The sequence below is a fragment of the Artemia sp. Qi Xiang Cuo genome, chromosome 11 (genome assembly GCF_049724085.1).
Source record: "Artemia sp. Qi Xiang Cuo chromosome 11, ASM4972408v1, whole genome shotgun sequence".
In the NCBI taxonomy this organism is placed as follows: domain Eukaryota; kingdom Metazoa; phylum Arthropoda; class Branchiopoda; order Anostraca; family Artemiidae; genus Artemia; species Artemia sp. Qi Xiang Cuo.
In genome coordinates, this window is record NC_142804.1 from 60818894 (window position 1) to 60837267 (window position 18374).

Here is an 18374-nt window from a genome sequence, read left to right on the forward strand (position 1 = left end):
AAAAAGTTAAAATATTGATTCGAGAGGTATGGACTAGGAAAAGCGTGTCCAAAAACTGCGTGGGTTTGCTTTATCTTAAATCAGTTAAATAAGTCAGAATAGGATAAGCTGTTGAATAAATTCACAAATTTAGGTAGTGAAAAATCCATACAAGATGCAAGATTTGTGCTGTGTTATCGGACGAAAATAAATAATTCAGGAAAGTGGCGACTTAATGCTCTTTACGTTTTAACAAAACACAGGAGAATATATAAAGTTCCTCAATCACACTCACTTTTTCCTTGTGCTTGTTTTGGGCTTTTTTTTTAAAAAAGAACGATGAATCTATGCAAAATTGAGAATAGAAACACTTGGAAAATTCGAACCGATAATGGGTTTTAAGTAAATTGAATACCACTGAAAGAAATTTAGTCGTTTTTCAAGAATAGATGTTAGACATTTAAATGGTATATAGCCTAATATTATTTTCAAAATCTATAATACAACAGGTTGGGATTTCTCTTTAAAGATTAACGCAAGTTTCAAAAACATTCGAGAATTTCTGGACAAATTTAATATAATTCCTTATTACAAAATATCAAAGAGTTAAAAGTGTAGAAAAGGATAGATAGGACCATTCTTGTAAGTATAGAAACAAGTCAAACAGTAATTTTGTTTGTAAAGTCTTGCTACTGCCCTTTTTTTAGTTAGACAATAACTTTTTGAACTAATGCTGTCTCTTGAGCCCAGGTTATTAGATTTATCGGTCTTGGATAATGGAACTTTTTATATTTCTATTAGCTTCTTCGTCAGAAAAAAATACCAAATCGTTACTTCTTTTATAAATATCTGCTGCCGAACAAAGTAGATATTTGATATTTACATGTGTTTGCAAAAGAAGTAATACACTATCTTTCAGACATCAACAGGGCGGTTTTCCTGATAATTCTCAGAAACACTTTCCTGTTCGGTCACACGTCTTGAAAACTGCTGAAAAGCGAAAATAGGAAAGTAGAAAATGAAGATGACGTTTGGAGCAAAAATAAACTAGTGGCATACGTCTACTGTGGTTGTCTAACTTACCTACCCTTTTGAGCAGGAATTGGCCCTCTTCATGTGTGTCACAAAAGTTCTCTTTCATAAATATAGCCATATTCTTCCAAGTTCCTTGGCATGTTTGAAAAATACGCCAGAAATGTAGTTTTAGCTTTACTTTTCACTACCTGTCTGGATTCACTTTCTAAAAAAAATGGAAACCATTTCCAAGTCGCGAACAGCAGAACGGAAAGTTAGTTCCGTCCGGTTTTATCCGCGGAAACACATGAAAAGCAACTCCCGATCTGCTTTCCAAGTTGCAAAAACCACCCCGATGCTAGATATTTTGAAAGATTTTCTGTTAATCTGTTAATACAATCTAATATCATATTTTAAACAAGCATTGACATTTCATTTGTACATTAAAACATTTCTTCTGAAATTATGCACAATGATGTTTATCATACGGTCTCATAAGAACTGTTTTTTATATGGAAGTTGTAGGTAGCAGTGTAAAAAATAACTTCCCAAAATATATTTAAGAAAGAAGAAATCGAAGATAAAAATGTCTCATCAAACAGGCATTAAATGTAAATCCTAAATTCAATCACTATAGAAACACTTCTTTAGTTCAGTTTCAAATGTGTCTTATATTCTTGAAAAATTAATTTGACAAGGTGGTAAAATTCTACTTTAGCTACTTTTGACTATCTTGGAAAGGGGTTAGGTTAAGAAAATGAAACTTTCAGGGATGGGTCTACAGGTTAAAGTATGTCCTGGGAAGATATTTTGAAGTACCCACCTCCACTCCTTCTCCCTCTAGAGGGTCCTGACCTTTGATGACCTTTAAAAATATGTGAGTTATAGAAGTGAAACTTTGCAAAATAGATCTTCTGCTTAAACGAAGTACAACAGACTTGTTTTCAGCTTCACAACTTTGCTCAATCCCAATTTATAATGTTTTAAAGATATGCAAATACATTTCCTAAATTTTGGAAATAAACTATTTATATGTCTTAAAATTCTACTCAAATAACTGAAATTGTATTTTCGGAGCTAAAGCCAGAGAAAAAGAAACTGAGAACTGAAAATTAAGGTAAAATGTTGTTTTGTCAAAATTTCAATGGGTATAGACCTGTCATGTAGGCAAATTTCATGATCCTCTAGAGAAAGAAGAAGTGGAGGTAGGTATTTCAAAATAACTTCCCGGGACATGCTTTAGCCTGTAGACCCATCCCTGAAAGTCTCATTTTCCTAACCTAACCCCTTCCCAAGATAGCCAAAAGTAGCTAAAGTAGAATTTTACCGACAAGGTTTTATAACAAAAAGGAAGGTCTAAATGCTGCAGTATGTAGAGTAAACACTTATAGTAGTTTTCTGGTTAGGCTAACGCTTTTAGCAGTTTACAACGTAATTTAGCTAGGATGAAAATAAATACATTACTTGATGCCTTTTCAGTAGAATTCTAGTTTAGCTACTTTTTACTATTTTGGAAAGGGGTTAATTTAGGAAAATGGATTTGGTAAATTTTTTGCAGTTCATATTATTGGCTTACAAATAAAATGAACATACCATGGTAAATATCTACCAAATCATATTATTGACTTACACATAAAGTGAATATACCATGGTAAAGTTCTACAAATTCATATTATTGAGTTAGCCTAGGACAAAAGTGAATACACCATTCAATGCCTTTTTTTATGCTGATTACAAACATAATAATCATTTCTATGGGAAATGAATTTCAGCCTCCCCCCCCCACTATATATGTCAATTCAGGGTTAGGTTAGGTATAGCCTATATAGGGGTGCTGAACTTCATTTCTAATAGAAATGATTATTATATTCATAATCATCATAGAAAAAGGCATTGAGTGGTATATTCACTTTATGTGTAAGTCAATAGCCTAATATGATTTGGTAGATATTTACCCATACCACTTGATGCCTTTTTTTATGCTCTTTACAAATATAATAAATATTTTTGCCACAAATAAATTTTATCCCAACCCTATATATAGCCTACCTATTCAGGATAGGCTATATATTTACACATTCGGGGGGGGTGGGGGTGAAGTTTCAGATTACCTCTCATTTACATCAGAAATAAACTTTACCCCCCTCCTTTAATGTGTAAATATATACCCTCAATTGGTATATATAGGCTAGGGGTGGGGATAAAAATCATTTACTGTAAAAATGATTATTATATTGGGAAAGAGCTTAAAAAATGGCATTAAGTGGTATGCTTACTTTATTTTGTAAGTCAATAATATGAACTGTAAAAAATTTACCATGAATCCAGGACCAAAAACATACTCTGGGAAGGTAGACTATTGCCAAGCTTCTTTGTTAATCCTCTTCTGATTTTAAGTCTTAGAAAGCTGCCTACTTGACAGGTCTATGCCTAATGAAGTCTTGACAATCAGTTTCTTTTTCTTTGGTTTTAATTCTTAAAATATTATTCCTGTTAGCCTATTTGAGTAGAATTTTAAGCCAGATCAATGGTTTTTTTTTTCTAAATTTAGGAAATTTTGGTAGCCTACTTGTGCATTATATGCTGCACACAAAAGAAGTCAAGCATGGTCAATGCTAGTGAAATAAAATAAAATAGGATCAATATATAATAGTTTAGAAACAAATTTGGGCTATATATTTGCACATTATGTGTGGGGGGGGGGGCATAGCATATATTTAATATGTAACCTAACCTAGGTACCTCCCCCTGCCCTAAATCCCAAAAAACAATCATTTAAATATTGTAAACTTGATAAGAAACCTTGCTTTGCAATTAATTTAGATAGCAAATACCCATTTGACAGGTCTCAATGTCTGGTTTGCTTGCACAGTCTATAGTGCTGTGTAGCATATAATGCACCAGTACTGAAATGTATTTGTCAATTTTTGAAACCTCATAAATTGAGATTGAACAAAGTTTTGAAGCTGAAAAGTTTTGTTCATTTAAGAAGATTGCAAGATTTCACTTTTATAACATAGATTTTTAAAGTTCATCAAAGGTCACTGCCCTCTAAAGAGAGAAGTAGTGAAGGTAGGTACTTCAAAATACCTTCCCAGGGCATACTTCTAGTTTAGCTACTTTTTGCTATCTTGGAAATGGGCTTGGTTAAGGAAATGAAACTTGTAGGGATGGGTCTACAGACTAAAGTATGTCATGTGAAGGTATTTTGAAGTACCTACATCTACTCCTGCCCCCTCTAGATGGCAGTGACCTTTGATGAGCTTAAAAAATCTCTGTATTGAAGTGAAACTTTGCAAAACAAATCATCTGCTTGAATGAAGCACAAGAAAACTTTTTGAGCCTTACAACTTTGCTCAATCCCAATTTATGAGGTTTCAAAGATGTACAATTGCATTTTCTAAGTTTAGGAAAAAAATCAGATGGCTTAAAATTCTACTCAAATAACAGGAATTACATTTTCAGAACTAAAACCAGAGAAAAAGGTACTGATAATTGAAAATTAAGGTAAAATGTTGTTTTTATCAAAATTTCAATAGGTATAGACCTGTCAAGCAAGCAAATTTCTTAGAATTAGAAATTAGAAGTGGGTTAAAATCAAAGCTTGACAATATCTTCTGAGCACGTTTTTGGCCCTGGATCCATTACTGAAAATTTTATTTTCCTAACCTAACCCCTTTCTAAGATAGTGTAAATTAGCTAAACTAGAATTTTACCACCTTTCCTTATGCTTTTTCATAGTTCAATAATCAATTCTGGGACAAATTCCATTTTAAGCCCTTAATAGGACCCCAGAAGGCAAGACCATATCCAGGGGGTTGGGGATTTCAACCCCCCCCCCCAAAAAAAAAATGTTTGTCCAACTCACAAAAACATGACGAAATGAATATGAATTTTTTTAGTACCTTTTTAAAGTTTTTATGTACCCTCCCCCCCCCCCAAACAAAAATGTTGGTACTCCCTCTCCCTCCTGAAAAAAAATCCTGGATTTGGACCTGCCAGAAGGTAAAACAGTCCATAGTTACAAAAAGTAAATATTACTGTCCAGTTAGAAATAATTGGCATTTGCAGCTGATTTAAGGATGGAATTATTATTTTCCTTTGTGTTAATAGTAAAATGTATTGAGGAAACAGATTTACAGAATGTTTTAACAAATGCCTGAAACTGCTCAAAAATGATATCACAGCAAAAATGATGTCATTTTTGATGAGTTTCTAAGCTAGATCTTTCTATAAGTTTTTGTGATTGGTTTTCAAAATAGTATTTTACAACTATTAAGATTAAGGATAATAATAACAACAATTCCTGAAACAGCTATTAATGGGAATTTTTTCTCACTAGCAAGTTTTTTTTTTGTCAAAACCCAGTTTTTAACTTTTGGTGAGTAGGGGCTGTCTTGAGCCCTTTAAGGGCTCAAAATGGAATTTGCCCCTGAATCAGTTATTGGATTAGAAAAAAGCAGAAAAAAGGCATTTACTGATATATTTACTTTCCCTAAAAAAATTATTGCATAAAGTGTAAATTTATCTCTTTCTTTCATTGCTCCTTTAGACAATTTGTTTGAATAATTCTGAACTGAGCAATCTAACATTGATTAAAACAGCATTAAATTATGAGCAAGTAACATCATGGTCAAGTAACTAAAGCAGGCTGAAACTTGGATGTAGTCCAGAAACTTATAGCCTAGGCCTAGTATGCCATATGTAATAGTGTGGTTTTGGCCATAAATAAGGATAGTTTGATTTAAAGTTTTGTCATATCAAAGACTTTGCATGAAGGAGCTTCAGGTAAAATCCTAGATGAGGGGGCTCTGTTTATCCTAGAAAGGTGGATAAAACTCAGGCATGAATCCAGAGTATAAATTATCCCCTGGGAATGTATTTTGAAGAACCTGCCTCCACTACTTCTTCTCCAATGGATAATTACCTTTGATGAGCTTTTACAATCTGTTTTGTAAAGCCAAAACTATAATAAATAGATGTATCCTACTATTCAAATGAGGCACAAAGAAAGTGCTTCTAGCTTCATACATTTTCCAATCCAGATTTGTAAACTGGTAAGGATTTTGGTATCAGTGTACAATTAGGCCTGTTGAGAAGGAAGCATGCTAAAAAGTAATGCTTGCTTCAAAGTATGCAGAAAAACTGTGCTTAATCATTCCTAAAAGTGCTTCACTTACTTTACCCCCAAGCCCTCATATTGTGCAAATATATAGCCCAAATTATATATTTCCCATGCATTTTGCCATACATTGCTCTTTTGTTTCAACTTATGGTAAAGGTTAAGAATTGGACCTCTGCAGAAGGAGAAATACTAGAACAAAAAGAGAGACATTTTTAGGTTGCTAGTATTATGCTCGTTTTTATAGTTTGGGTGTACATTTTTGACAATTCATCCCCAGCCCCCCTCTAATGGTCTCATATAGCATATAGGCTATATAGCATCTAGGTTATATAAACAAACTGACAAAAAAGATCAATTTATAAAATATAGTAGGTATCAATGAATCATATTTACTTGTTTTTTTTTCATTTTATCTGTTTTTGAATCAATTCTCATCAATTACTATGCTTATTTTTTTCCATCCTGTTTCATTATGAATCATAATATTAACAAATACTAAAACTTCAGCTATCAGTAACAAACAGAAATTAGTTTAAAAAAAAATCATTTTCCAAAAAAGAAGTTTTTCAAAGAAAGGTAAAGAGCAATATTAAAACCTGCAAAGCAGAAATAAAGTCTTATAATAATTCAACTTTAATACCAACAAGAATTACTATCAATGAATAAATGAAAGCCAAAAATAGCAAAAATGTAAATAAATAAACATGTCAGATATAAGGTTGAAAGACACCCTCTATTGATGAATAAACAAATCCAAAAGCCAACAGAAATTAAAATTAGTTATCCATTCAAACTTAATAAAAACATAAATTACTGTGAAAAGAAGTATGGCTGCCACCTTTAATGCTACCTTTTAATGTTATCAGTTGTGCTTTACTGAAAACAATTTGTATCTTGAGCAGAGTGCTTTTATTTGTTATAGCACCAACAACAAAGAATAAAATCATATGGCTGATTAAGGTTCATGAATAAGGATTATGCTACTCCCCACCCTTCCAAACCTTGTAAATTGCTTGAGTGTCATTTGAGGTTTATTAAGAACAAGATGTATTCTGAATAGTTCGTTTTTTGTGTTGATTTTAGGATTTATTTATTCATTCAATGTTTAATTTTTATGTTGGACATGATTATTTGTTCCATTTTCTGTTCATTTGACTTATTTATTTATTGATAGTATTTTGTGACTGTTTGAGATTAAATTAAAAAAGGACTTTATCTCTGCTTATTGTAGGTTTGACTATGGCTCTTTATTTTTTTATGAAAAAACTTTGTTTTTTGGATTTTTTTTTAGCTAATACTGTCTTAAACCCATTATTTTGCAGGCAATGAAGAACTTCTGAAATTTTTTGGCAAATGTAGAGAAGGTCAGTACCGTGTACTGAAGGTTTCAATAAAAAATGGTAAGTCACTTTTTTGGTGGGCTATTCAGAGTAAAATTAGGTTAAAATGTTTACTTTTGTTTAAAAATTCTATAAATAAAAAACAGGACAGTGAGGCAACAAAAATTTTTTTAAAGAAATTCTTTAGGTATCTGACATGCTATGGAAAACATAGCAGTAGTATAGGCTGTAGTTGTTACAGTAATATTTTATTAAAACTTCTTTTTGAACAACATAGTAAGTGTCTGTTTTATTTTATAGTTTACAAAAGCTGTTATTAATTATGTTTTTATCATGTTTGCATTACTGTAGTTTGAAGTTACAGCAAGGGTTTGTAGTTTATCATGCAAACTTTTCACATTATTGTAAATATTTTTGACATTTTGAGACCATACTAATAAATTACATTTGAAGCATATTTTTTTTAGAACCATTTATATCTTTACATGTCAAAAATATCGATTTATTCTTATATCCTTTTGCCTCCTTCTATGCTAAACATGATTTTAAAAGCTCAAAAGTTTCACAATTTCTGTGAAAAAATAGGGGGCAGTAGGCCATAATGCCAAGAAAATGTAGAAAAAGAGATAAATTACACATGGCAATTTTGCTGTTTTTAAATTTCTTTGATGAAATACAATATCATACCAAATATTCATTTGTCAGTGACAATACCAAAAAAATTGTGTTCTTGCGCCTCTGCAACCCCTACCAACACCCCCTCCCAATTGACACTACTGCCAATCCTTATATAATAAATATTACTTTTAAGTCTAGTTATATTTATAATCAGTATAGCCTGATTGTCTAATTAGTTATTGATTAATGTTTCTTTAGTTCCATCTATTAAAATATGTTAATTCGTGAATAAAAGGTTCTTTTGTAAGATCACTTAAGGTCACTTAAAAAATAGTATCAATGAAATAAGGTAAAATGTTCTTTTTAATCCTTGGTCATCTCAAAATACAGCAAAATAAGGAAATAAGGATTACTTCCCTATTATTCTATGACAAAAAGTTTACTTCAATTTCATTGGTTTATGTTTGGGATGTGTTTGTGTAAGCCAATCTCATTATTCCTTAAAATACCAAGAGCAGTGAAACATTATCTGATTATTTGAAATTGTCAAATATAAACATGCACAACTATATATATATATATATATATATATATATATATATATATATATATATATATATATATATATATATATATATATATATATATATATATATATATATATATATATATATATATATATATATATATATATATATATATATATATATATATATATATATATATATATATATATATATATATATATATATATATATATATATATATATATATATATATATATATATATATATATATATATATATATATATATATATATATATATATATATATATATATATATATTATATATATATATATATATATATATATATATATATATATATATATATATATATATATATATATATATATATATATATATATATATATATATATATATATATATATATATATATATATATATATATATATATATATATATTGCTTGTCTTCCTCAACTTTGATGAGTTGTAATGCTTCCTGTGAGCTATGTCAAAGAGATCATTGAAAGGCTCCTTAAATCCTTCCTCATCGGTTATCTGAGTTGCTGTCCTTCTTGCTTTGTTTTTCTTCAGCTCTTCCCATTTCTGCACTAAATCTTCAAGATGGGGAACTGCATGATCACTCCAGCGCATGGGTATTCTGGCTTTCTCCCAGAACATTTGAATGTCCTTAATTACTGATACTGCTGCCTCATGTTTAGTCTTGCCTACTTTCAGCTTTGTGGCATAGAGCCTGAGAACATTACCAATCAATGGCAATTTTGAACCATATAGATCTTCCAAAGCTGAACCAAGCAGGTACACATCCTGTTTATTGCGTGTGGATGTAGAAATTGCCATGACCCACTGTAAAACAAAACATTTTATGTGTACTTTAACAATTGTCCAATCTGTCAGAAAATTACATAGTAGACAATATTGAATCAAAAATAGTATTGTTCTAATAGCAAATTAATAACAAGTCAATTTCAAATATGAATTTATTATATCTGACAAATGACAAAATTTTAGTTATAACAACAAACATTAAATGTAAATTGATATATTCAGTAATTCAACAGATATTGCCTTATCAGCTTGGTATCCTATGTATTTGTAATCAATATTTATCTAAGAAAATAAAAAATTAAACAATACTAAAGATGTCTGCTGCAAGAGTATTTAATCAAATATAATAATAAACCATTGATTGATTCAATAAGTAAATGCTGAAGCTAATTTTAAATAGTGACATAAACTTCTGTAGTTTTACATGAATATATCTGCTTGATTTGCAAGAAAATGCACAGACACCTAATTGATTATTAATATATTACCCTGAATCCCTTCAGTTATCTCTTTATATAACACATAACACCTGTTTTGTGTTAGAATTCAAAATAAATACACAATTAACTAATAAATATATGCCCTGAACCAATGATTTTCTTTATATACACCCGATTTCTATAACATTCGAGTATAATCAAAATTCGGGTGCCTTGAGCATACCCCAAACATGAAGTTATCCTAAAAATAAATGACAATTGTTTTTTCTATCATAGAAGAATAGTTTAGGATGGTGGGAGGCAGGAAAAACAAAAAATATTTTTTTGATATATACATAAGGACCACCCTAATATATATATATATATATATATATATATATATATATATATATATATATATATATATATATATATATATATATATATATATATATATATATAAATCCCGTGACTTCTTACGCCCTGACAAAAAACAATAACAAAAAAAAACTTTTCACTTGAAAACATTTGGTGAAAATTTTCTTTGGTTTGTGCCAACTGGGAAAGCTGTCGAGCTAGGTGACTAAAACTCCTGGGAATAAGCCTGTGAACCATGTAGGTATTTCAGTTTCCTATCTGTACTCTTTTCCTCATTACAAGGCATTACAATGAATTTAGTAAAATTTGATATATACATAAGGACCACCCTAATATATATATATATATATATATATATATATATATATATATATATATATATATATATATATATATATATATATATATATATATATATATATATATATATATATATATATATATATATATATATATATATATATATATATATATATATATATATATATATAAATCCCTTGACTCCTTACGCACTGACAAAAAACAATAACAAAAAAAAACTTTTCACTTGAAAACATTTGGTGAAAATTTTGTTTGGTTTGTGCCAACTGGGAAAGCTGTCGAGCTAGGTGACTAAAACTCCTGGGAATAACTCTGTGAGCCATGTAGGTATTTCAGTTTCCTATCTGTACCCTTTTCCTCATTACAAGGCATTACAATGAATTTAGTAAAATTTGGACTAGGTGAATAAAACTCATAAATGAATTTATAGCTTAAATAAAGGTTTTATTTTTGACCTCGCAAAACAATATAATATTGCCCCTTCCTCCCTATTCATTCCTCAGTTTAAATAGAGATTTTTGACCTTGTTCCTCCTCTGCTTTTCTATTTTTAGGGTCTGGAAATTCTAGAAAATTTTAGCTTCTAACTTGAGCAGAAACTCATGTTTCAGTGGCTCAAATCTGGTAAGCCAGTTTCCTAAGGCCTGCAGTCCAAGAGAAGCAGACTTTTAGTCAAAAAGTGAATTTTTTATTTTAACAAAACGTATAACGTAAATTCTAAACATAAAATTTTCAATTAAAATCTTTGAAGTTGGGAATGGAAGGGAGCTTGGAAACACCTTCTAGAGCCCTAATTTGCACTATGGACCCTTTCCTGAAAGTTTTTTTCACCTAGCATAGTAACTTCCCAGGTTAGCAACAGGCTGTTTAACTAGATTTTTGCCAAAGTTTTTTTGTTAGTTTTTTCAAATATTTCTGAATTACATAGATTCAGGCGAAAATGTCTGGTATTTTTGCTTTAAGCAAGTAAAAAAAAATATCCATTAGCAATACTAGACCGGGACTCGGGTACGAAAGCTTCTACATCACGACATTGAACCTGAATGAGAGGAGCTTATCCTGCTTCCCCACCCACCCTATGTCATCAAAGTTTACTTAATTGCTGCATTAGATTGTATTTACTTATTTTGTATGTGGTTATTGTAATGTCCCCCCTCCCATTTATAGTTCCTGGGTATGCTTATGAAATAAATATACAAAAGTTTTCTCTCTTGGGGAATGTTATGTCCCCTTAATCCTGTCTCATATTGATGCTACTTTTTCATATTTGTGCTATTGTTTGAGATCTTTAACTTTAGTTTTGAAATTTACAGAGCAGATGGTTCTCGATGGATGGAAGCCAAAATCAGCTTCTTGGGAAAAAGACTTTGATCTCACAGTTCCTAAATTGATCAGTGAAGCTCAACCAGCTTTTCTTCTATATAGGTATGTAATCATTTACTGAACTGCTGGAAGATAATCTTACTTGATGCTGAGGCAGAGGTCTCTTATATGTCTCTCTCTCTCTCTCTCTCTCTCTCTCTCTCTCTCTCTCTCTCTCTCTCTCTCTCTCTCTCTCTCTCTCTCTCCTGGGGGACGTTTTCTTTTGTATTTAATGTTTTTTATGTGGAGGAATGTTTTTTAACTTTGTTTAAAAGTTTTCTCTAAAATCAATAAAAAGTCCTGCTTTGGAAATCAGGAATTCAATCATTGAACTCAATCATAGTGTAGTCACATCTACAAACATGACAAAAATAAATTCTCCTGAAAATCTCTGGCCTTAAAAATCTGTATTATTCTTTTTTTGACATCTCCCCCCCCCCCCCGTAAAGTGCTTAAGGGGGGGGGCATTCTATATTTTGTATCTTCACTGCACCCATCTTCCAAACTAATTAACCTAGTTGTTTAAGTAAAGTTTATCCACTTATTCAATCCTCAAGGTATATAATATTGCCCCTTCCTCCCTATTAATTCCTCAGTTAAGCAACTTAGTCTCCTTGACTTGATTTCCGAAGCTACTTTTGTAACCTAGACTCCCACAATTTCCCGAAATTTATTTATTTTGCCAACATTTTCGTAATGCATTCAAAATCATGCAGAAGCTAGATTTAGGAGAGTTTTGCATCCCCATTTATTAAGCTTCGCTTGGTTTTCTAGGACAGAGTCACATGAAAATAATCTATATAAACGGGGATAAGGAAAGCCCTCATCTATTCTCGACTCCTTACTAAACTAGCTACTAACCTCACTTCCTCGCGTATCTTCAACTATATTACGCTATTAAATATTGATAATTACTTTAAAACTCCCTGGTTTTTACTAGATTCATGTCTAGCAAATTAATTAAAACTTATCCGGTGTTCCACATAAAACTTAAACACTCGCTGAAGCTTTGCTGCTGGATTGATTTCTCATAACCACCAAGGACTGAAGTTTCTTTATAACTTAATCGTCAAAATAATTTTTCCAAATCCTTGGAAAAAGCATACAATGTTCTTCACGCAATCTGAAATAATTCTGGTGATTTATTTATGTAATTCTCTCATCACTAATGAATTTAGTGCTACTAACAACTCACTGCTGCACCAAGCCAGCTGAGGCCAACATACCTGCACACACTCCTCCACCACCCTAATATATTCAAAATTTCTCTCTTTAGCTCCTCCCACGAAGTTGCAATTTCCTTTAAATCCTTTCTTTATGGCTTCTTCCCTACCCACTTCGGGATGGCCTGCTTTTTTGGCTCCAGAGAGATGGTCAGCGTATTTTTTCTTTCAGTTAAAAACTGTAAGTGAGAAAGTCTTGGTGGTTTGCCATACAAGGCTAGTAGACGTTTAGTGCGTAGGATAGCTTTACCATTTGCTCTTTCTCCTTTATTTTTTCTTTATTTTATTTTTCCATTTGCTCTTTTACCTTTTTTCTACTTTTTTTCGCAATAACTTTTGTAAGTGGCAACATAGCAACCAAGAATAACATTTCCGTATGCATTTCTCAGTGCTGAAGAGGGCGGACGTTTGCAGATTTTTGTATCCCTTCCCACGTGGCCATAATTTTTTTTTTGAAAATTGTCTTCAAAGTTACTCACACTTCGTCCAATTCGAAACGACTGCAGAACGTTACTTTTTTATGTACTTTTCATGTAAGTTCCTAATTTGTTCAAAGTTGGCCATGCTTTGGGTGAGGATAATTAAAAGTTCAAATAGGGATAAAATCCTTTTAATAGACAGTGTTTCACAAACAGTCATAGAAATTCATAAAAAATACCGGATATTTCGGTCACATATTCAGTGACCGTCATCAGTAGTAAAACTCAAGATGACGATCACTGCATATGTGACCGAAATATCTGGTATTTTTTTTGAATTTCTATCACTGTTTGTGAAACACTGTCTATTAAAAGGATTTTATCCCTATTTGAACTTTTATTTATCGTCATGGAAAGGCAGTGTGGTCTCCGAAATCATCTACGTCATAGCTTTGGGTGAGTTTGAACAACCACTTATTTACAGACTTTTTTTTTCTTGGATTCAATGTATGAAAAAGGTCCCTTATATTGAAAAAAAAGAAAAGAAAAGCACAGAAAATTAGTATAAGGTCAGGTAAAAACAAAGAACTTTATCACAGAACTTTATTCCCTTTATAACTGAAAATACGAAGAAATAGTGCCATTTTGCTAAAAAGGCATTAGTATTAGGTTAATTATAAGTTCATTGTAGTTCTTTTTCCAATCAGGCTTTTTGAGAAAAAAAAATATAGATTGCTATCTTTTTTAGTTTTAATTGTGTTTTTTCTCGATTCAACTTGGATTTAGAAGAAAATAATCGACTGAACTGGTGCTGTAGTGCTAGATGTCAACGAATGTTTAGTAACTGCATGGTCGCTGCCATGTTTATCATACCCTGGAACATAGAAACCCCATTAAAAACATATAAATTCTAAGTGCTTAAACGACTGTAACAATTTCAAGAGAGTTAAAGATAATAATATTAGGTTCTCAGTGAAAAACATTCCAAATAATTGGAAAAACATTCGGGAAAGTACTGCCTTGTACTTGTTAAGAAATCGGTAAACACGCGAGAAGTGAATTTTGGTTAATGCTAATGAAATAAAACAAAATGGGAAGAAAATATAATAGTTTATAAACGAATTTGGGCTATATATTTGCACATTAGGGGGGGGGTAAAGCATAGCATATATTAAATACATAGCCTGACCTAGGTACCTTTTTTGCCCCTTTCCGAATTTCTGGGCGCTTCTCATTCAAATTATCTTTTTTACTTTTGTTGCATAAATTTGCAATTTGATTCCGTAACAATCAAGACGCTCTTCAACACCTACCTCTTGCTTTTCTGTAGTTTTATTAGTGAAAAATACAGAGTGGTTTTCTTTCCCAGGGTGGTTTTAGTTATGATTGTGCAATTGATTAGATCAAGGATGATTCTATATCACGTTTAGTCCCATTTGGATTCTATTCTCTACGGCGCATTCTGCTCTAAAGCATTCACAACTTGATTTGAGAGCTATTTACCCCAACCCCACCTCCAGAGGTTCTATCCTTGATTAAGATTAAATTTCTAGAAGGAAATTGTCAAAGAATACAATTCTTGAATGAATGACACAGACACTTATTCTAGAACTTGTCCCATTCTAATATTTCATTCGTAGTTAAGGATGTGCGTGGGTTCCAGAGGTCAAGCCTGGGACCATTACTGTTCTTACCATTACTGTTCTTCATTTTCATCAGTGATTTTCTTAATATTTCTCTATTTTAAGCCTCGCCAGTTTTTTTAGCGGGTGGCATTGCCTTTAAGCTTGTGCTTCTGATTGGATAATCCTCTCCTTCAAAGGACATGTTCATTGTTGAGACTCGTGCACAATAAGCTACCATTAAACTTAAATTAAAAAATTATTCTTTTTTTAAATGACTTTTCATTGATAAAGTAAAACAAGTGAGTGATGTCTTAATTGTTGTTCTATTCCATAAATAATTTTATGTGGAATACCTTACAAGCCATAGGAGAGAATAACAGAATAATAATAGCAGGGGCGTCCTGAGGCTCATTGTATTGGAGGGGGGGGGGGCGATCTTCGGAAATTTTTACCGAATCGCTTCCTGGTTTTCTGCAGAAATCAAGAATTTTGTTAAATTTCTGCCAAAAAAGTTGCCGAATGCTAAAAAAGCTAGGGTGGGGGGGGGGCGCCCCCCTCCCTTCGGGACGTCCCTGAATACTAGCCAATCAGTCCTACTCTATGCTTGTAAAAAAAATTGTGACTCAAGTTTTTTATTCTCTTAACTGGCTTAAAATTTCACACAGAAAGAAGATCCAGTCAATTGGAATTTAACCTTTTCTTCTTTCTAGCGGCTTGGTTTTAAATCAAGTTTGAAAAAGGCGGGGATATTTGTCTCTCCAAAAATTACAAAGATTAAGAGTCATGGTATTGGCTTAGAAAAATTGTGTTTAGACACAAATCAATAAAATTACAACCCACTTTCCTATACAGAAGTATAGCAAAGCAATAGCTCCCTTTTGAGCATTATATCACCTTCCAATAACGTGCTTCCAATAGAGTGGCTATCTAGGGCGTGCAAATATATACCCATCTAAGTGCTTGCCGTAAAAAAAAAAATATTGTCGTTTAGATACAGCGTTAATTACTTGGGGTTAAAGATTAGTTGCAATCTAGGCCTGTTTTTTAAATTTAGATTTTCTATCCTTTCAAAATTGTGAAAAACTTGCATCATTCGTTATTTGGTTGCCATTTTGATTTTTGTCCTTCTGATTATTAAGTGTCAAGCCTCCCCAAGTAGTACAAAAATAAAGAAAAATTCACACTCTCTGGTTTTTGTTTACCCGTTTACCCGTATTCCTGAAAAAAAAAGATGTATTGGTGCAACATATTCCATTATTGGTGCAACAGACTTCTATTTTGTGTTGAAACATACCATGGCTAGTCTAAACAAGTGGAACCTAAAATAAAGTCGGAAATATCATGGTTTCGTATGGGGTATTCTTTAGTGTTGATTGCTAATATGATGTAAAATAATTTGCATATACGCATTCTGTAGCTTCTCTTAAGAAGCAGGTATGCATATGCTAATTGACAAGTTTGTGGAGAACTGACATTATTTTTACATTCCTTCAGCCAGCCCTCCTGACATCTGACATATCTTTCTTCATGAGGGCAGGGCTACCACTAAAAATATAACACGGCCAATGAAAACTTTGATTTTGTTTTCTGCGGCCAGCTCTTCTGATAGCTGACAAGTCTTTCTACATGTGAGCAAAACTGTCAATGAAAACTCTAACTTAGTTCTGCGCCAAGCTCTCCTGATAGCTGCCGTGTCCCTCTTCATGAGGGCATGTCAGCCAATGAAAACTTCGATTTCGTTTTCTTCGCCAAGCTCTTCTGATAGTTGTCTCTTCGTGGGGACAGAGCTGCCACTGAAAATGTAACAGTTTCAGTGAAATCGTTAATTTTGTTTTCTTCAGCCATCCTGACTGACGACTTGTCTCTCTTCATGAGGAAAGGCAGCCAATGAAAGCTTCGATTTTGCTTTCTTCGCCCAGCTCTCCTGATAGCTATCTCTTGGTGGGGACAGGGCTGCCGCTGAAGATTTAACAGTTCCAGTAAAATCTTGAATTTTGTTTTCTTCACCCAGAGATCTGGCTTGTTTCTCTTTATGAGGGCATAGCTGTCACTGAAAATTTAATACTGCCAATGAAAACTTTGATTTTGACAACGGGAAAAAAACTTATAAAAATACAAAACCGATAGAAAAATGCAGGCTATTAGATCTTGCATTGAGAAAGGGGCACGAGCGAGTCCCATTTATGATAGCCTCATTGAATCTGAGTCCCTTCACATTTTGTCTTATAAAAATAAGGATTCAAACAAAGCGAAAAAGAGAGATTGCTTTTCTATAATTTCGCGGTAAAAAGTATGGTTTAGTTTCACTGGCTTACGTCTTTGACGTATTTTTGTAAGCCAATCTCAATATTCCTTAAGAATAAGTTAGAAAAGGAAGCCAAATAACTCTGCCTTTTAAAAACCTGAGCAGAAGGGTGGCAATAGACACACAGTTCCCTCTTACAGCATACGCGGCTTTGAATCGGGGCTTTATTAAATGGTATTTATTAATTTGCTTTTATTTACAGGTTTGATAGCCTTAAAGGAGGAACGTATGAATGGCTGTTAATATCATACATCCCAGAAGAAGCACCTGTGCGGGAAAAGATGATATATGCTTCAACAAAAGCCACACTCAAGAAGGAATTTGGTAGTGGCCAAATTAAAGATGAACTAAAAGCCACGTCTAAAGTTAGTTTTTCTGAAAATGCAAATTTTAGTGTAGAGTGGTAGAATTCATCTGCTGGTAGATGGTAGATTCTCAAGTTGGTAATGGCCAAACTAAAGATGAATTAAAAGCCACGTCTAAAGTTAGTTTTTCTGAAAATGCAAATTTTAGTGTAGAGTGGTAGAATTCATCTGCTGGTAGATGGTAGATTCTCAAGTTGGTAATGGCCAAACTAAAGATGACTTAAAAGCCACGTCTAAAGTTAGTTTTTATGAAAATGCAAATTTTAGTGTAGAGTGGTTGAATTTATTAGTCTTAGCAATCAATTTAAGTTAATATTTTACCAGTGTTCCTGATTTCTCTCTTACTGTGTTGCTTTGGACATAATTCTGTGGAAGGACTAGAGAAACGCCTTGCCGATTTTGAGAACAATCGCCTTCACTGGATCCTAAGGATCAGCTGGAGAGACCGTGTGGGCAACGACGAAATTCGTGCCCGCAAAGGTAACCCTTGGTTCCCATTGATGTGATTT

General features: G+C 32.4%; 1 protein-coding gene across 1 annotated transcript in view; it reads left to right on the forward strand.

The window, feature by feature from the left end:
- Positions 1-1579: 1579 nt before the first annotated feature.
- The window catches only part of twf (twinfilin actin binding protein), a 52416-nt gene continuing 35621 nt past the window's right edge, over positions 1580-18374 (forward strand). Inside the window, exons 1-4 of the mRNA XM_089097319.1 lie at positions 1580-1604; positions 7441-7518; positions 11880-11991; positions 17703-17865. Coding sequence (XP_088953445.1) covers positions 1580-1604; positions 7441-7518; positions 11880-11991; positions 17703-17865 — 378 coding nt within the window. The remainder of the gene's footprint in view (positions 1605-7440; positions 7519-11879; positions 11992-17702; positions 17866-18374) is intronic.